General features: G+C 35.5%; 1 protein-coding gene across 7 annotated transcripts in view; it reads right to left on the minus strand.

Annotated features, from left to right (window-relative positions):
- The window catches only part of LRRC7 (leucine rich repeat containing 7), a 609,335-nt gene that overhangs the window by 246,719 nt on the left and 338,434 nt on the right, over positions 1-24,182 (minus strand). The window contains exon 8 of one of the 7 annotated variants that reach the window (XM_044944864.2): positions 1,453-3,622. The exons of the other annotated variants lie outside the window; for them this stretch is intronic. Within the exon in view, the coding sequence (XP_044800799.1) occupies positions 3,616-3,622 (7 nt within the window). The 3' untranslated portion in view covers positions 1,453-3,615. Of the gene's footprint in view, positions 1-1,452; positions 3,623-24,182 lie in introns of those variants that run through there. 7 annotated transcript variants of the gene reach the window in all.

The raw sequence follows: 24,182 nt of genomic DNA on the forward strand, positions 1-24,182 counted from the left end.
TGATGTTAATCACAGTGCTTTGGCCAATGTTTACTGAGCTGGACTGAATTAAAGGTTTGCATTCTCTCCAAAATTTGCCCAAGCACAAGAGATGACTGAGTTCTGTTTTAAATGGTATCTAGTCCCATCCTTATGCATCATATAGCTGCAACCAAAGCAGTTGTATGTGTTGAGAGAGGGGTAAGGGGAATTACTGGATTTACAGAAGATTTTACTTCACTAAGATTTTGAGCAACTGTGTAGTTTCCACATCCTCAGGCTCTTCTAACCTCTCCTGTCCTGAACCTGTTACTTTTACTGTAATGACATCAAGATGCTATATCTTTGCCCTATTAATATTTTTTAGTTTTATGCTAATAAATACACATAGACTACTGGTCTTTACCTAATTTATATTGGTTGCAGTGGCAGAAGCAACTACCATAAAGTAAAACTGACAACACCTAATATAAATTTGCTATGTTTTATGACTAAAATTTTGTAAAATAATCATATTATTTGGTGACAAAATTTGAAGAAGGAAATGGCAACCTACTCCAATATTCTTGCCTGGAGAATCCCATGGACAGAGGAGCCTGATGGGCTACAGTCCATGGGGTCACAAAGAGTTGGACATGACCGAGTAGTGACTAACATACTTTTAGATCTGCCAGCTTTGTTCCAGAGAAAGTTGACTTGATTTAAAATAGAATATAAAACGGCAGAAATCATAGTTGGTAAAATTTGATGCAAAAAAAAAAATAGGAATGGGAGAGTATATGAAATTCTTAATAAACATGCAGGAACCTGTAATTTCTGAGAAACATAAGGAGATGTATTCTATTTTCTAAGATACTGCTGCTGCTGTTTAGTTACTAAGTCATGTTCGACTCTTCTGCAACCCCATGGACTGGCCCACCAGGATCACCTGTCCATGGGATTTCCCAGGCAAGAATACTGGAGTGGGTGCCATTTTCTTCTCTGGGGATCTTCCTGACTCAGAAATCAAATCTGCATTGGCAGGTGGATTCATTACCACTGAACCAGCAAGGAAGGCCTTACACACTGCTAGGAGCCATTAAAAATTGACTTCTTTTCATGAAATGTCAATAAGATGTCGAAAGGCAATTCAGTATGTTGCTCACATGATGGCCCAGGTTCCCAGGAGGGATTCTTATCTTACAAGGTGGGAAGGGGTTCTGTCGTACAGTACTTGGTATCCGAGACAATGGGTAAGCACGTATTGTGTTGCCTTCTTCTTAAGAATTATTTTTCATTTTAATTATTACTGTATATTTAAATTCTGGTTTAATATGCATATCCCACCACCCATGAAAATGTAATCAACTGAATATATTTCTAAATGTTAGCTCAATGAGATTACTATGATTTCAATAATAATAAATGCCTATGAATACATCTTTTTAACAATTTATCTAGTTTAAATAATATATATTGAGGCTAAAACATATGTAACTTTATAAAACAAATACATTTAATATTTTTGTTAAATTGACACATGTGATTCCTCTTAGCATAAAAGATTAGAGTGCCATAAACATTGTCAAGGAATTTACAATCAGTTCCACTTGTTGGAACACTATAGTGATGTAGCATTAACGGTGGACAAAAATGAATCAAGTATCATATTCAATGGTATATAATTTAATTTTTTACTTCTGCAATCACTTCTACTGATATCGTTTTAAACCATTCCAACTAGACAAGAATTATTTGTTACTTGTTAATGTCTTTTCATTAAGAGAACTTTCTTTTATTCTATACATATAAGCTCTCAATTGTATTTAATACATTATCATAAGACCAGAAATGCAGCATGGTTCAGCAAAATAATTATCCAACAGAATTACTGCATGTTGTTGCAGAGTTTAACTGCAGTTCTGTAAGACTTCTCAAATTTAACAATAGAAAATTCAGTTCTACTTGGAACATGACAGAGGCAGAAATATTTCTTAAATACTTTAATGCTATTTTCATGCAGAATGTTTTAAATAATCTTTAAAATGGTATTTGAAGGACATGGTGGGAGCATATTATAAAACTACACTAAAATAGCACAATTTGTTCTAAAGCAGAGTCAGACATTTATGTTCTTAGGAAAGCAATATACGTTTCAAAACACAGTTTCTAGAGATATGTGCAGTATATGTGTAAATGACAGAAGTCAGTGAGTATATACCACACAGCTGACAACAATGTTGTACAAACTCAATTAAGTAGGTTTATGAAACTTTACATAAGACCTTTACAAGTACACATGGAAGAATCCATATTTACACAATTTGAACTAAAAGAACAACATCCACTTTCAAATATATATGTGCTTTTTACAAAAGGCTATACATTTAGGGTCATTATTTTATAAATTCACATAGTTAAAATGCATTAAAAACAGAATAGAAATATTCAGAAAAGTACATTTCAACTCCATAGTGTAGATTTTATAAAAAGTGACAATTTGTAATTTCCTAAGAAAATAGAAGCAAATGACAATAAAAAATAACACTATTAAACTCAATGTATCTATACTTCTTATATTTGGTTTATGAAAAGAACCTTCAAATTATATTCGATCAAGCAATAGTTCCAATAGAACTGGTATAAATTCTTTGTATCTTGTCTTGTTCCAAAAAGAAGTGAAGACCAGGTGAAGAATGAATATGTGGTACTGTACCAAGATGAAGATCTCTGGATGCTGAATTTCAAACTCTTCAAAATTTCACTATGAAATATATCCTACTCTTTGAAGTCAAATGTATAAAATGTTAAAAGCAAATACACCCATTATGTCAATCGTTATTTATTTTGCAAAGACATCATTACAGAGATTCATTTTATATGCAAATTGAAAAGTTATAAGTCATTGAACTGCATAGATAAAGCTAATGTGGTTAATTAACAAATGTGTTTTATAGCTACAAAATAACTGTTTCACATTAAATTACATAAAATGTAAGAAAACATAAAACCAGTCAATCACTGATCTTTCATATTTTGATAAGGGCCATCTGGGAATATTTACTTTGCAAAGTAAGTTCACAACAGAACATAACTAGGGGGTATGACAGATAAACTGGGCAACCCTATTCAGCCTCTGAAGTATATAAATGACTAGAGAAATTCTCTTGTTTACCGCTTTAGGATGCCTTTTAAATGATGGTTTATTTTGATCTATTCAAAAATATTTATACAAAAATTATATGTGACAGCAGCTTTATATCAACTAAGTGAAATAAACTGGACAAAAATATGTGTTAATGTTTTTCTAAGACTGATAAAATTTCATATTCATTGGAAATTAAGGCAACTGAACACACTTGGGAAAAATTCAGGTTGCTTTATGTTAGCCAGAAATGTCATTGTTAAATTTTAACAAAGACCAAACATTTTGCATCACACTAGGCAGTAAGAAGGCAGCCCCCATCAGCAGGTAGCACACCAAAAATGTTTGGTTTCATAATACAGTTTGGGAGAACTACCTCTACAAAGTCTATTGGTGCTGATGCTCCTGATGCTGCCATTTCTGGAGCCCGAAAAGCTGCTGCCTCCACATCCTCTGTTGTAGGTGTCACTGTATAGTCTCAGGCGATTGGGCAAGGGGCACACTCTGGATCTTCAGATGCTAAGATGAGAAAAATCAATTTCAATGCCCAAAAGATGGAATTCCTAATGCAGAAGGTGACTAAAATAGCTATTTCAATTGGTCTATATTACAGGGAGGTGAAATGTTTGCTTGTTTCAATATAATTGCACATAAGTAGGTTATAAATAAGATTTTTGTAAAGTGATACAGTTCTAGGATTAGACAAATACTAGATAGGATGGATAGAAACAGAAAATCAAACTGAGTGGTATTGGACAAGATGACTAAAAAACATGCATGCTTCCGAAAAGAAGAAAGCAAAACACTCATATAAGAATCATTGAGCAATAAAGCAGTCTCATGAAAATAACTTGCTTAAACTTTTATTTTCAAGGCTATTTCTACTCATTTAAATTAATTCTACAATATATTGATGCATTATGTTCAAGGCAGAACACAAATGAACCCATTAGTATTTTACTCTGATTTTTCAGTGTCCCCTTCCCTCTGAAAATAACAAAATTCGGTTTATGAATGTTCTCTGTTAAGTAAAATTTTCTAATCAAATTTATCAGTTTACATCATATGTAGAATAATTCAGCTTAATCTATAGTGTTTGACAAAAGCTCTTATAGAGGACAACAACACTGAAGAAATCAGTGAGATACAGAAGGGAACATACTGTAAAGAGTGTGCTTTATGATAGTCAAAGAATTTTGAGTAGAATCATGTTTTTGGTTATAAAAAATAATCATTCATTCTTTCTATTTATTTTTTACTAAATATTCAACAACAACTTTTACCAGATATCTTCATGTTTTAACAAAATATTTGTAACTTGTATCTTGAAACATTTTTTAAAAAATTGATTTATTTTAAAATTTGATTCGTTTTGAAGTTTGGCAAAACTAATACAGTGTTTGAGGTTTAAAAATAAAATAAAATTAAAAAAATAAAATTATATATGCATATATAAGAACAAAATCATTTAAAAAGTAAATATTTACTGGAAACACATAAGTAGCTCAAATTAATATACAATGACTATTTTAAATTAAATTGGTTAAACAGCCATCTTTTTTATTTTAAAAATTGTCATTTTTAGGACAGTCATTTATACAGCTTGTGAACCTGAATCCATTATATTTGCTTTACTGTAAAGTGACAAATGATCACAAATTAGAATGACAGACTCTTATTGAACATAATTTTTCAGTAGGAGCCATCCTGAATCAATTAATCACACTATTACTTTAATTCTGCTTTTCTTTTTTTCCAGAAAAGTCACCAATTGCATGTTTCAATTAATGACTTATACATATTTCACTTACAACTTTGATGTACATTTTATTCAAATTAGTTAAATGTTCTATTTTATTAACATATGATTTAAAAATTGAATATGCTTAAATAGCAAAACAAAGCAAATTACAGTTTCTCAGATAAATGCAATTATGGTTATATAAAATATTAAATAATGATTAAATACCTTATCTTCATTAGAAATTTCTCTTTGCTCCAGTTAGAGATTTACATTTTCAATTAAAAACAGAAACATTATCTTATGTTACAATATTTTTGCATACAACTGAAATTAATGCACATTAATCTTCAAGCATTTTTGCAGTAGAAAGCAAGAACTAGAGTCTTCAAATCTATATGATTATTAATTACAGTGTAACTTTGGATATTCTCTAACTGTTGAATCAATGCTTACATAAGGTGGATTAAAAATGCACATAGACTCTTTGAGCAAAAATTGTCTACAGGCAAACTTAATGGACAGGAAGTACATACACAGATTATCTGTGAGGATACTTTGTCTCAAATTTTGCTCGAGTTTTAGTTTCATTTATTTTCTTGGTATAATATTAAATAGTTATTTAGAGAGGTGTTAGACAAATTGATATAACTATTTCACAGCATTATCTTAATTCTCCCTATATATGTTTATTAAATTCACATTCTTAGTATAGAAGGAATATATTGGCATGTGCAAAATGTTACAAAGAATTTTATATTTCCTATTTTATATGTAAAACTGTATTTTGTAATTTAGATGAGGATAATGCTATACAGCTCAAGTTGAATATAATTGTTCACTTTGTGTATTTTTCTAGATAATTTGAAATATGCAACTGGATATCTGCCAAACTCAAAGCAATGAAATCTTCGTGCTTTGTTTCAGATCTCTCTCCCTTATCATTTGACCTTCTCATAGGGCATACAGATTATTCAAGAATGAATTTGTTTACAGAATAGTAATATAGCAGTCAGTAATCTCATCCCACTATTGAACTTTCAAGCCAAAATTCAACACTGAAAGCTTAAAGTGTTACAGCACACAATTTGACTTTGAAGTGAGGGCACAAGAACATATCATTTTATTTAAAAAGCACAGGGAGCAATATATAAATTTTTATAATGGCAAGTAACACTTCATTCTTTAAATACATTGCAAAAAATTTTCCAACCTATCTGTCATTTGCAGTGAGACTATTAAAACTCAATGAATTAAAACTTATGAATGTGTTTCTATGACAAAATACAGTCATCTGACAGAGCAGTCTTTAGCTAAACAGTAAGAAAATGTAAAACATTATTTTGTGTATAAAAGGTTGAATTAATAAATACAATTTGTGTCAAAGCTAAATCAACTTATGAAATTCCTTTGCTTTGAAACACACTGTATAATGTTTTGAAATATTTTGTTGATATGCTAATGTATTTAATTTCATGAGATATTTCACTTATTGACTTAATAAATAAATGTAAGAGTATTTTATCCATGGCCTTCAAGTCACTACAGGAGTGCATGAAGAGGTAGAAAAGAGAAGGAATGACAGGTTCTGTTTAGAGAATTGAACAAAAAATTTGAAGGGATAATCTGTGATTGGAGCCATTATGTTGCAATAAGAGATTGCCATACAGTGAAAAAGAGGGAAATCTAGGCAGAGGGCATTACAGATATGAATTTATAATTTGGAAATGGTGAGACAGTCTTTTTTTGAGGGAGCTTAATATGGAGAAAATTGTTAAAAGATGAAGAAACTTGTCCTTACACATTTATTTCTCTACTTCACTTTTATTGTCCAACCTTAAAAAAGCTTTTTCAGGTGAAATCCTTACTTGTGGACTTGATCCGGAACACTATCAACCTTTTCTAGGAAGCATCTGGTTTAAGCTTTCCTCCCTTTCTTCTTTGTCTTATCCTCTCTACTTTCCCCGGCCTTGCACTGCGTGCCACCTACATCTCTGCTGCCTCCACTTCCATGTATACCATACGCCTAGCTCAAGTCAATATTTCTTTCTTGTTCACAGAACTAAAATTTGTTGAGCATCTACTGTATTCCAGGCAATGTACTAAAGAAATGAGAGCAAGACGAGCTGTCCTCCTTTCTTCTCTTCTGAAAAGGGTACTCTATCCTACTTACTCATCTAGTATTCACTCATCAATCCACTGCTCTGTGGAATTCTAGTCCTTCCAACTTAATATAACTGCCTCTGTTTTAGGAAGTTAGTATTACTAGCAGTTAATCATGCCAGTTTGGGTGACACAGAAAGAAATCTAAAACTGACTTCTACTGATCTTGGGTTGTCTGTTGACCTTAAGACAGTTATTTGACTTCCCTGAGCCACTGCTTTCTCATTCTATAAAACAAACATAATGCTCCTTTCCTCAGTCTTAAGTGAAGCTCAAAATGAAGTATGATTATATGCTTTATAATGCTTCACCCAATGCCTGGCACATAGAAGTTCAAGGAACTTGTTAAGTGTCCATGTTCAAAAGCCCTTATAATTCCAAATCCAACTAATACTTCCCAGTTTTTGTCTTTGGGATCCCTTTGCTCTCTTTGACTTTTTGATTATTCCCTTCATCAAACCTCTCTACTTCCTTAGGTTCTTCGATGAGGCACTCTTCTGCTTTCGTTTCTCCACCATGGACTCATTATCTGTCTGGTCTGTAAATGCTGGTTTTCTGTTTTAAGTCTATTGCTTTCATCACTCAGATTGACTGATCTGTTCTCACTGTTTCAAATAACATCTCTACTAATGATGCCCAAATCCAGATTTACAGCCCAGATATCTGTCTTTGAGCTTCAAACTCCCATATTTAACTCTGTACTAGGCATAGAATTGAATGCCTTAAAATTGACTTCATTGTTTCCCCTCTAGACTAGCTTATCTTTCTGGAAATATTATTATTATATTTATTTTAAATTAATTGATTTACATTCACTGTTCTATACAACATCACGATTTCTTGCCTGGATAATTAAATCAGTCTGTTCATCCATCTTTTCTCCCTCAAATTCATATTCCACATGGTTGCCAAAGAAATTTAACCATATCACTCTCTGTTATGTACTGCATTGTGTCTCTCCTTCCTCCAAATTCATGTGTTGATGTCTTTAACACCTAGTACCTCAGAATATGACTATATTTAGAAATAGGGTGTTTAAACTGGTAATTAAGTTAAATTGAAGTCACTAGGGTGGACTTTAATCCAATAAGGTAACAAATAACTGCTTTCCTTAAAAGAAGAGGAGATATGGGCACAGATTCAGAGGGAAGACCATGTGAAGACATAGACATTGGCGATGTGCAAGTCAAGTTGAGAGACCTTGAAGAAATCAGCCATGCTAACACCTTGTTCTTAGACTGCTAACCTCTAAAACTGAGAAAATAAATTTTTATTGTTTAAGCCACTCAGTCTGAAATACTCTGTTATGGAGACCTCAGCAAATAAATGTACTACCCTGGACAATACACCATTGCCCAGAGTGCATTGGATAGAATCTCAAGGTCCCACACATCCCTATCTAGCTTCCTTGCTGACCACTCCATACCATCATGCTATGTTTCAGCAATCCTCAACTGCTTTCAGTTACCTGTGTAGACTGTATTCTTTACCTATGTACCTCCACTACTACTACCTCTATACTACTAGAGGATTCTTTATCTGATTAATTCCTATCAAGTCCTTTGTTGTTTAGCTGCTAAGTCATGTATGACTTTTAGGGACCCTCTGGACTGCAGCACGCCAGACTTCCTTGTCCTTCACTATCTCTCAGAGTTTGCTCAATTCATGTTCATTGAATCAGTGATGCTATGTAGCCATCTTATTCTCTGCCACTTCCTTCTCTTTTTGCCTTCAATCTTTCCCAGCATCATTGTCTTTTCCAAAGTCAGCTCTTTCGCATCAGGTGGCCAAAGTACTGGAGTTTCAGCTTCAGTCCTTCCAATTAGTATTCAGGATTGATTTCCTTTATGATTGACTGGTTTGATCTCTTTGCTGTTCAAGGGACTCTCAAGAATCTTTTCCAGCACCACAGTTAGAAAGCATCCATTCTTTGGTGCTCACGCTTCTTTGTGGTCCAATTCTCACTTCCACATGTGGTTACTGGAAAAACCACAGTTTTGACTATATACACCTTTGTTGGCAAAGTGATATCTAGTCCTTTAGGATCAACTTCATCACTATCTTTCCAGGAACCATCCCTTACCCTAAAGTGATTTTTGAATAATGCACATAGAAATCTTATAAAATATAAACAAACAGAAAAATGAGGAAAAGTCACCATAAATGTTTAACCCTAGTATGACTATTGTAACTCTAACATTTTCTTTCCAGTCTTTTTAGGTTAGTTTTTACACAATTGAGATTTTACTGCACAAGCTTCCCTGGTGGCTCAGAGGGTAAAGCATCTGCCTGCAATGCAGGAGACCTGAGTTCGATCCCTGGGTGGGGAAGATTCCGCTGGAGAAGGAAATGGCAACCCACTCCAGTATTCTTGCCTGGAAAACCCCATGGATGGAGAAGCCTGGTGGGCTACAGTCCATGGAGTCGCAGAGTCGGACATGACTGAGCGACTTCACTTTCACTTTTATTTGATGTGATACTATTATGTGAGCATTTTCCTATTAAAACATGATTTTAATAACTTCATATTTCACCAGGTTGACTTATCTCAATTAATCTAATCATTTCTCCTAGAATTAGAAATTCAGAAGTTATCAGTGATTGCCCTAAGCTTAATAATCTGTGTATAAGTTGGACTTCTTCATCAGAGCATCTCACTAAAACTTAATCAGTCCAAACTAAACCCAACATTTCTAACTAGGATCTCTCCTATCCCTTCCATCTCTCCAAAACTTCTTATGTATTTGTTTATAGCACAGTAATTCAACAAGTCTGTTAAACTAGCAACCAGTGTTTCATCCTGATGTCTCATTTCCTTCAATACTTCCCAACTCAAATTCAATCATTGAAGTGTTTTTGACTCTCTGTCTTTTAACTATATCTTGTGTCTTTCCTCTCCACTCCATTGTTACTCATTTAAACTAGTTCACATGATCTCTATGCTATTCAAAGTTTCTCTCAATCTATCTCTCTATCTCCAGACACTTCAATTCCATCTTCCAACAATTTGCTTCATAACTGCTAATATAACTATTAAAGATTCAAAGTGATCATGTCACTCCTTAGGTTACTGGACTTAAATGTATCATTGAATCTTTCAATACCATGCTTTGACCCTTTAAATGGTTTTGTGCTTAGTGTTTTTTATGTGTTACACAATCCTTCTTGCACTCCTCTGAGGGAATCAGTTGACTTTTCCACTCTTAAAGAAGTTTGTTTTGACTGTCTACTTATGTGTCTGTTCTCAGATTGGGAACTTAGAAGAAGCTATAAAACCAAAAAATAAAAAAAATTGCTAACAGGTCTAAATATTTATGTTGACAAAATCTTCAAGTAGGCTCAAGGTAGGAAGGATATTAAAAGAGAAAGCAGAATAAAATATAAGAAACTTGTTATAGAATCACAACCAGAACTGAAATAATTTTTTTTTTTTACATTTCTAAGTTCCTCTGACATGGAAATGTATGATAATTTTGTAGTCTTTACTAATGTATTTATACCAGAATACCTAAGGGCCTGAAAAAAATATGACATAGTACACCTACTGTGAGTTTAAATTTTATATACAGATATACACACTTTTTGGGAGAAGGCAATGACAACCCACTCCAGTACTCTTGCCTGGAAAATCCCATGGGCGGAGGAGCCTGGTAGGCTGCAGTCCATGGGGTCACTAAGATTTGGACACCAATTAGCGACTTCACTTTCACTTTTCACTTTCATGCATTGGAGAAGGAAATGGCAACCCACTCCAGTGTTCTTGCCTGGAGAATCCCAGGGACGGGGGAGCCTGGTGGGCTGCCTGTCTATGGGGTTGCACAGAGTCGGACACGACTGAAGCGACTTAGCAGCAGCAGCAGCAGCATACACACTTTGTACTTTATATGTATATTAATATGTATGTATCATACATATTTACATATACTTTTCACGGTTTAGTAGATTCACAAATGTTGAAAAAACAGTAAACATACTGCTAAAAACATTAGTATTCTAAGAATAACTCAATAAATCACAAGTAGTAATCAACAGAGTTACACATTCATTATTTTAAACATGGAAACGTAATGGAGCCTTGATGGTAAGCAGTAATTACCAAAGGAGCACTAATGCAGAATTGATATTCAGTGCTAGAAAATTAATTTTGAAGCTAATTGAAAAGAAACTGTGTTTTGAATAACACCACTATAAGTAATGGTTATTATTACGATTTTTAAGAATGTTTTGGTGTATGCCTTATATGGGAAACCAGGTAATGCATATATTCTTAAGGCAGGATTATAGTAAGATGATTTATAAACAGAAAATGGTAAGTAGTCCTTGAAGTCAGAAGGTCTGTGTTCTAAAGAGTCTGGAAGCCATCAGATCCTAACCTTTAAATGCTCTTTAATTTTACTTTGGGGAGATGAAAGGATACACTATGCTACCATTGAGCCTGTTACTGTGAGCCACACAGTGTTGGTTTATCACATTCTCTTTAGCTTTATGGTTATTTTCAGACCCTGCAGCTTCCCCACTCCCCACAGCAATACTGTCTCCCTTGAAAACCACATCGCCCATAAAGAACAATTAGCTTTATTGGAGAGGAAGTAAGGAGAAGATTCTACTTTCTCTTATTTTTACCATCTATTCGTTTCAGACCTAGTGACTTACACACACACACATACACAAATCCCAAATCTCCTTTTCCATTAGAAGATTCACTCACCTTCCTTTCCAATATTTCAATGCTAGAAATAGTAACAGACTTACAGGAAAAACATCTTGTTGACTGTATCTTAGGTTTCATTCCCTAACCATCTGAGAATTTGCTACCTTGACAAATACAAATCAACTCATAATTAAGTATTAAATGAGATGTACTAGTTGCTGTTCAGTCACTAAGTCATGTCCAACTCTTTGTGATCCCTGGACTGCAGCACACCAGGCTCCTCTGTCCTCTACTATTTCCAGGACTTTGTTCAAATTCATGTTCATTGAGTCAGTGATGGTATCTACCCATATCACTATCCATCACTGGTTTCTCCTTTTCCTTCAATCCTTCCCAGTATCAAGATTTTTTCTGATGAGTTGGTTCTTTGCATCAGGTGGCCAAAGTATTGGAGCTTCAGTTTCAGCATCAGTTATTTCAATGAATATTCAGGGCTGATTTCCTTTAGGATTGAATGATTTGATCTGTTTGCAGGGCAAGGGACTCTCAACAGTCTTCTCCAACACCACAGTTAAAAAGCATCAATTCTTTGGCCTTCTTTATGGTCTATTACACATCTGTACATGACTCCTGGAAGACCTTTGTTGGCAGAGTCAACAAAAGAAGATGTCTCTTCTTTTCAATATGCTGTCTAGGTTTGTCATAAATTTCATTCCAAGGAGCAAGCATCTTTTAATTTCATGGCTGCAGTCACCATCTGCAGTGATTTAGGAGCCCAAGAAAATAAAATCTGTCATTGCTTCCACTTTTTACCTTTCTATTTTCCACGAGGTGGTAGGACCAGACATCATGATTTTAGTTTTTTTAATGTTGAATTTTCAGTCAACTTTTTCACTCTCTTCTTTCACCCTCATCAAGAGGCTCTTTAATTCCTCTTCACGTTCTGCAATTATAGTGGTATCATCTGCACATCTGAATTTCATATTAACAAATATCATTGTTGATATTTCTCCTGGAAATATTGATTCCAGCTTGTGATTCATCCAGCCAGGCATTTTACATAAAATACTCTGAATATAAATTAAATAAGCAGCATGATAATATACAGCCTTGTTATCCTCCTTTCCCAATTTGGAACCAGTCAATTGTTCCATGTCTGGTTCTAATTGTAGCTTCTTGACCTGTTTCTCATAATGTTTCTCAAGAGTCAGGTCAGGTGGTCTGGTACTCCCATCTCTTTAAGAATGTTCCACACTTTATTGTGATACACACAATCAAAGGCTTTAGCATAGTCAATGAAGCAGAAACAGATGTTTTCCTGGGACTCTCTGCTTTCTTTATGATTCAACAAATGCTGGCAATTTGATCTCTTGTTTCTCTGCTTTTTCTAAACCCAGCTTGTACATCTGGAAGTTCTCAGTTCACATACTGCTGAAGCCTAGCTTGAAGGATTTGAGCATTACCCTGCTAGCATGTAAAATGAGTGCAACTGTACTATAGTTTGAATGTTCTTTGGAATTCCCCTTCTTTGGGATTGGAATGAAAATTTACCTTTTCCAGTCTTGTGGTCATTTCTGAGTTTTCCAAATTTGCTGACATATTGAGTGCAGTACTTTAACAGCATCATCTTCTAGGCTTTGAAATAGCCTGACTGAATTTTACCATCTCCACTAGCTTTTTTCACGGTAATGTTTCCTAAGGCCCACTTCACTTCACACTCCAGGATGTATGGCTCTAGGTTAGTGACCACATCATATTGGCTATCCAGATCATTAAGACCTTTCTTGTATAGTTCTTCTGTGTGTTATTGCCACCTCTCTTTAATTTATTCTGCTTATGTTAGGTCCTTACAGCTTCTGTCCTTTACCATGCTCATCCTTGCATGAAAGGTGCTCTTGGTATCTCCAATTTTCTTGAAGAAATTTCTAGTCTTTCTCATTCTATTGTTTTCCTCTATTTCTTTGCATTGTTTAAGAAGGCCTTTTTATCTCTCCTTGCTTTTTCTGGGATTCTCCATTCAGTTGGGTATTTCTTTCCTTTCTCTCTTGCCTTTTGCTTTTCTTCTTTTCTCAGCTATTTGTTACACCTCTTCAGACCACCACTTTGCCTTAATGGATTTCTTTTTCTTTGGGATGGTTTTGGTCACTGTCTTATGTACAATATTATGAACCTCCATCCATAGTTCTTCAGGCACTCTGTTTAACAGCTCTAATACCTTGAATCTGTCACCTTCCACTGTATAATCAATAAAGATTTGATTTAGGTCATACCGGAATGGTCTAGTGGTTTTTTCCTACTTTCTTCAATTTAAGTCTGAATTTTGAAATAAGGAGCTGATCTGTGACACAGTTAGCTATAGGTCCTGTTTTGGCTGACTGTACAGAGCTTCTTCATCTTTGGCTGCACAGAACATAATGAACCTGATTTTGGTGTTGATCATCTAGTGATGTCCATGTGCAGAGTCATCTCTTGGGCTGTTGGAAAAGGGTGTTTTCTATGACCCTGTCAAGAGCATATTCTCTTGACAAAGGCCTGTTAGCCTTTGTCCTGCCTCATTTTGTACTTCAAGGACAAACTTTCCTATTACCTGAGGTATCTCTTGACTTCCTACTTTCACACTCCAATCCCCTATGATGAAAAGTACATCTTTCTTTTGGTGTTAGTTCTAGAAGGTGTTGTAGATCTTCACAGAACTGGTCAACTTCAGCTTCTTCAACATCAGTGGTTTGGGTATAGACTTGGATTACTGTGATGTTGAACGGTTTGCCTCGGAAATGAACTGAGATCATTCTGTCACTTTTGAGGTTGCACTCAAGTATTGCATTTCAGACTCTTTTTGACCATAAGGGCAACTCCATTTCTTCTAAGGGGTTCTTGCCTACAGTATTATAATGGTCATCTGAATTAAATTTGCCCAATCCCATCCATTTTAGTTCACTGATTCCTAAGATGTCATTGATTCCTAAGACACTGAAGTTCAATCTTGCCATCTCTTGCTTGATAATGTCCAATTTACCTTGATTCATAGACCTAAAATTCCAGATTCCTCTGTAATAGTGTTCTTTATAGCATCAGAGATGTGGTTAGACACAGTTATTCTCTTCCAAACATTCTGTATACCCCAAAATGTTCTTTTGCTTTGGCAGTAGCACCTAGAAATTATGTCTTCCCTCATTACTGATGATTGGATCTGAAGTTATCCTGTTTAGAGGCTGATTTTCAGATCACTCCTGACATAATCGGTACTTTGTTCAGTAACTATGCATCTCTGTCATCTATACAAAAAGAATTGCCATCAGTGGCTCACTTATTCTGATGCTCTTTAAGGACCTTACTTTCTTGGCTGTCAGAATCTAATGAGTATTAGCATTGGCTCGTAAAATTTCACTACTGCTCCGTTCCATTAGCACCCTTAGTTCTTCCTTCTACTAATTAGAGTTCGTGCAGCCTAGTGCTTAATCTGGGCTTCCCTGGTGTCTCAGATGATAAAGAATCTGCTTTCAATGCAGGAAACCTGAGTTCAATCCCTGGGTTGGGAAGATCCTCTGGAGGAGGGCATGGCAACCCACTCTAGTATTGTTGCCTTGAGAATCCCATGGACAGAGGAGTCTAGCAGGGTACAGTCCATCAGAATGGCAAAGAGTTAGTCACAACTGAGCGACTAAGTACAGCACAGTGCTTACTGCATTGAATAGTTGGCAATTAATAAATATTTGTTGAATATTAAAGAGATGATTTACAGATGGTCAGCTGACACCTCTACTAGAACCATAGTTGCAATATAAATACCTGCACTGGTAATTAGTTTACCCTTTTCAGGCAAGGGAAGCTATTTTCTCTAGATTTGTTTGTTCTGGGTAAAGTGGAAATAGTTACCCTGTGTGAAGATGTTTTCAGGGAGAATAATTAAAATTACCCTATTTTTATATTTGTGGTCGATACTCATTCTATCTCTAATGGCAAACTGCAGCAGGCAACTTTCTGTTGCAAACAGATGCTGAGAGTTTCTCAAGGACCAGCTTATCTTTGTGCCCTCATGTTCTTCTTCACTAGAAAAGAAAATAGTTAACTCACTGCAAAGCAGTTGTTGCCATATAGTGCTTAGTAAGCGTAAGTCTATATTATATTTTACTTGTTTAAATATTCAAGTTTCTCTAACATATGATATGGTATTAGCTCCATGATTCCATGTATCCAGTGACAAAAAGATTGTCACCCCACCTTTTTCCTCTTTGGTTACAGAGTTCCCACTGAAGTCTAGAGTTTTTTTAATGTTTTGAGCTCAGTGTTCACATCCTTTGTTTAAGTTTGTGTTTCATCAGTTGTATAAATCTTACAAACTGTCCTTTAATCATGTGAAATACTGGGCAGGATGAAGCACAAGCTGGAATCGATTGCCAGGAGAAATATCAATAACCTCAGACATGCAGATGATACCACCCTTATGGCAGAAGGTGAAGAGGAACTAAAGAGCCTCTTGATGAAAGTGAAAGAGGAGAGTGAAAAAGCTGGATTAAAACTCAACATTAAAAAAACAAAGATCATGGCATCTGGTCTCATCACTTCATGGCAAATAGATGGGGAGACGATGGAAACAGTGACAGACTTTTTTTTTGGGGGAGGGGGGGAATCCAAAATCACTGCAGATGGTGACTGCAGCCATGAAATTAAAAGATACTTGCTCCTTGGAAGAAAAGCATTGACAAACCTAGATAACATATTAAAAAGCAGAGACATTACTTTGCCAACAAAGGTCCATATAGTCAAAGCTATGTTTTTTCCAGTAGTCATGTATGGATGTGAGAGTTGGACCATAAAGAAAGCTGAGCACTCAAGAATTGATGCTTTTGAACTGTGGTGTTGGAGAAGACTCTGAGAGTCCCTTGGACTGCAGGGAGATCAAACCAGTCAATTCTAAAGGAAATCAACCTTGAATATTCATTGGAAGGACTGATGCTGAAGCTGAAGGTCTAATACTTTGGCCACCTTGATGTGAAGAACTGACTCATTGGAAAAGACTCTGATGCTGGGAGGGATTGAAGGCAAGAGGGGAGGCGGACAACAGAGGATGAGATAGTTGGACGGCATCACCGACTCAATGGACATGAGTTTGAGTAAATTCTGGGAGTTGGTGAAGGACAGGGAAGCCTGGCATGTTGCAGTCCATGGGGTCACAAAGAGTCAGACATGACTGAGCAACTGACCTGAACTGATAATTGCTATGTTGCCTTATCGTCCAACACTTCAACATTGGGCTCCAGATAGTTAATGCTATTTTATTAACAACAACAAACAGGAAATATAATTAGTGACAAACTATTGAGTGCTACCCTCCACAGTGCTTGGAAGATTCATAATGGGCTTCTTAACCAGTCTTCTGTTCTGGCCAGTACGTTTTTAAATACATTCTTAACAGCATATGTTTGAAGTTTTGTTAAATATCATAAGAGTTTTATTTTTAATTTTGTCAAGAGAACTCATCCATACATTCATCCATCCTACCAACCTTCTTTCCATTTATTCTACACACTTGTTACTGCTCTGGCAATGCAGATAGAAATAGTAAAGACAGTCTGCCATAATGGAAACTGTTAGCCTGCAAGGGAAACAAGCAAGTAAATAAACAACTATAGCACAACAGGATAATTTTTTTTTTTTCGAAGAGAGCACAGAAAAGGAATGGCTGTGCCAGTCTGACTGAGTTTAGAAAATGCTTTCTGGAGGAGTTTATCTCCCCTGAATTATAAAGAATTTGTGAATTACTTACTCAAAGAGTAAGGAAATATGTGCAAGGCAGAAGGAATAAAATACATAAAGGCCTGGAGATAAGGGTGTAATTCAGGGTGAATCAAGCATAGAGTGTGAGGAGAGAAAAAAGAGAGTTAAAGAGCAGGACATAAAGGGTCATTATCTTCACGAGCTTAGATATTTGTTCTTGAAGGTCATTGAAGTTATTAAGGATTTTAATGTAGAAAATGACTTAAAATTTGCACTTTAGTTTTGGAAAAACATAGTGGAGGGTGCAAGACTGAGGGCAGGTAAAGACATGATTTTAACAGCTGAAGCATGAGACAATGATAACTTGAACTAAAGCAATAGTAATGGAAATAAAGGGAAGGGAAAACAGATGAAAATCACTACTTATAGTTGCCATTTTACATTTGTTTATGTGACTTTTATTAGTATATATATCTTTTATTAAATGTAAGTTCCATGAGTACAAAGATAGGATTCATTTCTGTCTGCCATTAAATTTCCTGTGCCTAACACAGTGACTGGCACACAAGTGCTTAATACGTATTTGTTGAGTGAATTCAATAATGATTGAATTTTAGAAGTACATTCATATTAAATATCAACTGGACAAGATACAAGGCAGTGAGGACTCAGTGATGAATAAGCTAGGCAAGATTCCTGCTTTCAAGGAGAAATTTTAGAAAGGGGAGAAACAAGCAATAAGAGAATTTGTGATAGTAATCAGTGTTACAAAGAAATTAAAATAGGGTTTTAGGGAAGTGCTGGAGTGGAAGAGGTGACTTTAGATGAAAAGGTCATCAAAGAGTTCTAGGGCAAGTGACATGTGATTTAAGATGTAGATGATAAGAGAAGAGCCAGCCACGGGTGGATCTGGGGGCAGAGAGTTCCAGACAGAAGGAAATGAATAAGCAAATTAGACATGTTTGACAGAACTTGTTGACTGATTGGCTGTGGGAGTAAGAAATAGGCCTAGGATGATTCACAGGATCTGGAAAATGTTATTTCTATTATTTCTAAATGAGCTTGGGGATACTGATTAAAGTACCAATAGTGATGTAAATGTTCAGTTCAGTGCTGCAACTGTTGATTTTAAGGTACTGAAATAAGTAGATGGTAATTTATCTCCAATAAAATTTATAAGAACAGAAAGGGTATAGGCTACAACTCTAAAGGATTGTTAGGGTTCTTTAGATTAAACTTCTTGGCTGACAGTATTGTCAGTTGACTGAGTACATGTGCTGAAAGTCTTCCCAATACCTCCTAGTATTCAGGACTAGCCAACCCTGTTTTGTTTAGGATTCTCTAACATGAATATCCAAACATAACATGACTATTAGTTATTGGTAGTCTTTAGACAGGACTAATTATTTCCAGGCAGAAATAAGGAAATCTAGACTCTTCTACTGCACTGTTCACTGCAATGCTTCAATACTGTTTTAATTTTTGCTTTCTTATAAAAATAGTTTTCACTTCTATTGAAAGATGGCCAAGGTTTGAGGGATCTCATCCACTACTTTTACCTAAATGTCAGACATAAAAACCTACTGCCATTTTTTTTTTTCCCTGTTCAACCTACTCTTAGGGATTAGGTTCACATCTATGTGGTATATTGCAAAAGTTTCAGTATTAACTTGGGCCATAGACAGTTCCCTTTAGGCCTTTAATGAGAAGGGAGAAAATAAAATTTCTTTGCTGAGGATATTTTTGTGGTTCATTTCGTAAGCTGTTATAATGACTAAAGACCATGCCATGTAAAAAGTGTCCTTTGTGAACAGACATAGCAGAGACTGTCTTGCTACATACACAACTGCTGCAACTTCACAATGAAATATTATCTAAAAAGAGAAGGCTCTATTACAAGCAATTTGACCTGATAAACCTGTCCTATTTGTCAGATAACTTTTAAAAAGTACCAGAAAGCTAGACTTTAGCAACTGATTTTATCAAGTGTGGGTAAGACCTGGTAGCCTCTTGTATTTGAACTGCTAACATCATGATTTCTAGCTCTGCCACACATAGACACTGCATGATATAAGGCATAAAGCAAATGGCTTCTGGGCTAGAATTAAGATTCTTGATTAGCTTCTTCTCCCATTGCTGTATGAATTGGACACTTTCATTGATAGCTGGATCCTACCCAGTTTAACACTTTATTTTCTTCAGCTAATTTTCTACCTTCTTGGATGTTCAGTTCCATTCAGTTCAGTCTCTCAGTCATGTCCGACTCTTTGCAACCCCATGGACTGCAGCACACCAGGCTTCCCTGTCCATCACCAATTCCCGGAGCTTGCTCAAACTCAAGTCCATAGAGTCAGTGATGCCATCCAGCCATCTTATCCTCTGTCGTCCCCTTCCCTCCTGCCTTCAATCTTTCCCAGCATCAGGGTCCTTTCCAATGAGTCAGTTCTTCGCATCAGGCTGCCAAAGTATTAGAGTTTCAGCTTCAGCATCAGCATCAGTCCTTCCAATGAATATTCAGGGTTGACTTCCTTTAGGATTGACTGGTTTGATCTTGGATGTACTTAGCTTTTATCAAACCTGTTTTCTAGGCTCCTCCTTTTTAGTCTGATTATTACTCTTAGCTCTCTGTAAACTCATTTGGGTAAACTGCTTGTCATGCCCAGCAGGACTCATAATGCAGATTGACTCTATTGCATTTTAGGAGTCAAAGTCCAGTAAAGAGCATTTGCAATTTTCATGTTCTCACTGATAGATTTTTAATGATACTCTCATTTTTCTAAAGCAATATGTTGCCACAAGGTCATAGCAAATTGTGTCCATTAAATATTGTTTAAGAATTCCATTTACTGAATTTACTCAAAGAACATTATATATGAATCTAGAGAAATATCAGTATGGTTGACGATGTGGCAGATTATAATGCAAAGAGTTGCAAATTGCTGATAGCAATTGAAGTAATTAATTTGTAGTACTTTTCAACTTGTTTTATATTTGAAATGCTTTATACATAAAATAAAATTTTCATAAATGTATAAATATGATCATATATATAGTTTTTTTCAGTGCAGTTTTAATTAAATTTATTATTATTTTTTTTTTACTTTTTGTGTCTTTTCCTCCTTCCTTTTAACTCTTTTACTCATTTTTCATCTTAACTCCAGTCTCAGGTGACCCAAATGTATAACCTAGTATGCAGCCTATATTTTTCTTGATGCTTATATAATTAGATACAAATACATACAAATATAAAGAGTGTTGGCAATGTTATATAAAAATTAAATTACACTGTATGTCATCTTCTGAATCTTTCTTCCTTCAATAATAACTTGTAGAGTCATTTCAATGACTTTATCAACTCACTGTACTATTATTTTAGCTAGCCTTCATTCTGTTAATTTTTATTTTTCCAACTTTTTTTTGGGTACTACAAACAATGCTGCCATATACCCTGTAAGTTAAGTAACCCCCAATAATCTTAGATACTATATAGATACAGAGTCTAATTCCATTTTATTTCAAATGAATCATCAATTGTACCAATGGCACTTATTAAGTAATGTATCATCTTCCAGTGCTTTAAAATACCCATTTTGTCATATTTAAAATTGTTATAGATACTGAGATCTATTTCTACCTTGCATTTATACATTGACTTGCTTTTTATTTTGACAATATTTGATAAGAATGATCTTGGCGAGTGAGTGGTGGTATGAAGCAAGAAGCAAGATCTTAATTCCCTGCCCAGAATTGAACCTGAGTAGCTTGTATGAAAACCAAGAATCCTGGCTACCAGACCAGCAAAGGTTAGTGTTTAGAAGCTATTTATCCCTGGATCTTTGCCCTCAGTGAAAAATGCATTTATCACAGAGACAGAAACTATAAATGCTGGTACAAAGTTTATTATTAGAGACAGCATAACAACAAGTGGGAGAGCACACAAAGAAACAGTTTGTTCAGTTAAGACAGAAGGAAGGCAGAGACGTACACCTGGAGAGAAAGGGTGTGGGCGTCCCCTTAATGAGGAGGAGTAATGAAGTTCTTAAGTCACTTATATAGGTCATTTATATATATGCATTTATATATGCAGTAATGAAGTCGTTAAGTCATTTATATAGGTCAGTTCTTCTGGGCCTTTGTCTTCCTTCAGGCCAATTATCTGGCTTCTTTTCCCACATCTGCCCTCCCCTGGGACCCTACCCTAAGTGTGCAGGCCCTCTCAGCCAAGATGAATTTTGAAGGCTTCTGGGAGGAACAGACTCATATGGCCTGGCATTATCCCCCAACTTTTGACCCACAAGGAATCCTTCTGTGCATGTGTAGTGTCTCTCTTGTCCCAGGAAAAGGGGAGTGGAGATTTCTTAATCTTTCACTCAAACATGGTTTTGCCCCTCTTTGTCTTTGCCATGATTATTACCTTGACTATTGCCATGACTATTACCTTAAGGTGTTTACAAGAGACAAAGACTGGGTACTCACTCTGTTTCTGTTGTTACTTCCATTTCAGAGGGCAAACAGGAAGCTTATTATAAATGCCTTAACTGGAGCCTATCTATCTCTTGTCTTGGGAAATGCTAAAAATTATAAGTATCCAGTCTGAAACCCACTTCTTTGTGCCCCCTGAAATACAAACAGGAAGCCAGTTGTAGATGTCTAAACTGGAGCCCATCTACCTCCTGCCTCAAGAATAGTTAATGCTATATTCTGATATTTGACAAGGCAAGTTCTTCCATCATTAATACCTTTTGTTATACATTCTTGACCATTATACATAATTCCTTTATATCATATAAATTTTAGATTATTTTATCCAAATAAAAGCTTTTGGAATTGTAAGAGAAGATGAGTTAAGTAAATATTAAACTTCATTGGTAGTAATTTGAGAGAAATAATATTTTTATGATATTAAACTTCCCATATAAAATAATTTTTGTTTTCATCCATTCAGATTTTCTTTTATACCTTTCAATAAGAATTTACAGTTTTCTTTATAAGCATTATGACTTTCTTGTTAAATTTATTCCTAAATATTTAACTTATTAATAAAGAAAGATTTATGCAGTTTTTTCAAATATTAATACATTTTACTGAAATCTAACTAACTGGAGTAAATTCTCTAGGAAATTTTTTTGTTTATTTAAAAACAGGTCAAAATGAACATATATTTTGTCAGTTTAAAAAAACTTCCACAGTTTTGGATTTTTTACTCCTTTCTCAACTTTGCAAGTTCTTAATAAAAGCATTTTATGTAGAAAAAGATTGACACATAAAGTTTTATAATTTAGCTGAAAAAAGCTTCACCCAAAGTGATTAATTTACACTTGTCAAAAGAAAGAGATTTCACATCAGAATTCATTAACCCTAACTGACATCAGAGCAAAATCAAAGGGAATAAAAATTCCCTTATAATAAACTCAACTTATAATATAAGCTTTAGTAACCAAAATGGTAGACAGGATATTCAGATTCAGTTCAGTTCAGTTCAGTTTCTCAGTCGTGTCTGACTCTTTGTCACCCAATGGACTGCAGCACGTCAGGCCTCCACATCACCAACTCGAAGAGTTTACTCAAACTCATGTCCATTGAGTCGGTGATGACATCCAACCATCTCATGTTCTGTTGTCCCCTTTTCCTCTCACCTTCAGTCTTTCCCAGCATCAGGGTCTTTTCCAATGAGCCAGCTCTTCGTATCAGGTGGCCAAAGTATTGGAGTTTCAGCTGCAACATCAGTCCTTCTGATGAACATTCAGGACTGATTTCCTTTAGGATGGACTGGTTGGAACTCCTTGCAGTCCAAGGGACTCTCAAGAGTCTTCTCCAACACCACAGTTCAAAAGTGCCAATTCTTTGGCTCTCAGCTTTCTTTATAGTCCAACTATCACATTCATACATGACTATTGGAAAACCCATAGCCTTGACTAGACAGACCTTTGTTGGCAAAGTAATGTCTCTGCTTTTTAATATGCTGTCTAGGTTGGTCATAACTTTCCTGCCAAGGAGTAAGTGTCTTATTATTTCATGGCTGCAGTCACCATCTGCAGTGATTTTGGAGCCCCCCAAAATAAAGTCTTCCACTGCTAATATTCAGATTAGCTATCTAGAGATCAAATTGCCAACATCCGCTGGATCATGGAAAAAGCAAGAGAGTTCCAGAAAAACATCTATTTCTGCTTTATTGACTATGCCAAAGCCTTTGACTGTGTGGATCACAATAAATTGTGGAAAATTCTGAAAAAGATGGGAATACCAGACCACCTGACCTGCCTCTTGAGAAACATGTATGCAGGTCAGGAAGCAACAGTTAGAACTGGACATGGAACAACAGACTGGTTCCAAATAGGAAAAGGAGTTCGTCAAGGTGTATGTTGTCACCCTGTTTATTTAACTTATATGCAGAGTACATCTTGAGAAATGCTGGGCTGGAAGAAACACAAGCTGGAATCAAGATTGCCGGGAGAAACATCAGTAACCTCAGATATGCAGATGACACCACCCTTATGGCAGAAAGTGAAGAAGAACTAAAAAGCCTCTTGATGAAAGTGAAAGAGGAGAGTGAAAAAGTTGGCTTAAAGCTCAACATTCAGAAAATGAAGATCATGGCATCTGGTCCCATAACTTCATGGGAAATAGATGGGGAAACAGTGGAAACAGTGTCAGACTTTATTTTTCTGGGCTCCAAAATCACTACAGAAGGTGACTGCAGCCATGAAATTAAAAGACACTTACTCCTTGGAAGGAAAGTTATGACCAACCTAGATAGCGTATTCAAAAGCTGAGACATTACTTTGCCAACAAAGGTCCATCTAGTC

The sequence above is a fragment of the Bubalus bubalis genome, chromosome 6, assembly GCF_019923935.1.
Source record: "Bubalus bubalis isolate 160015118507 breed Murrah chromosome 6, NDDB_SH_1, whole genome shotgun sequence".
Classification (NCBI taxonomy): Eukaryota; Metazoa; Chordata; class Mammalia; order Artiodactyla; family Bovidae; genus Bubalus; species Bubalus bubalis.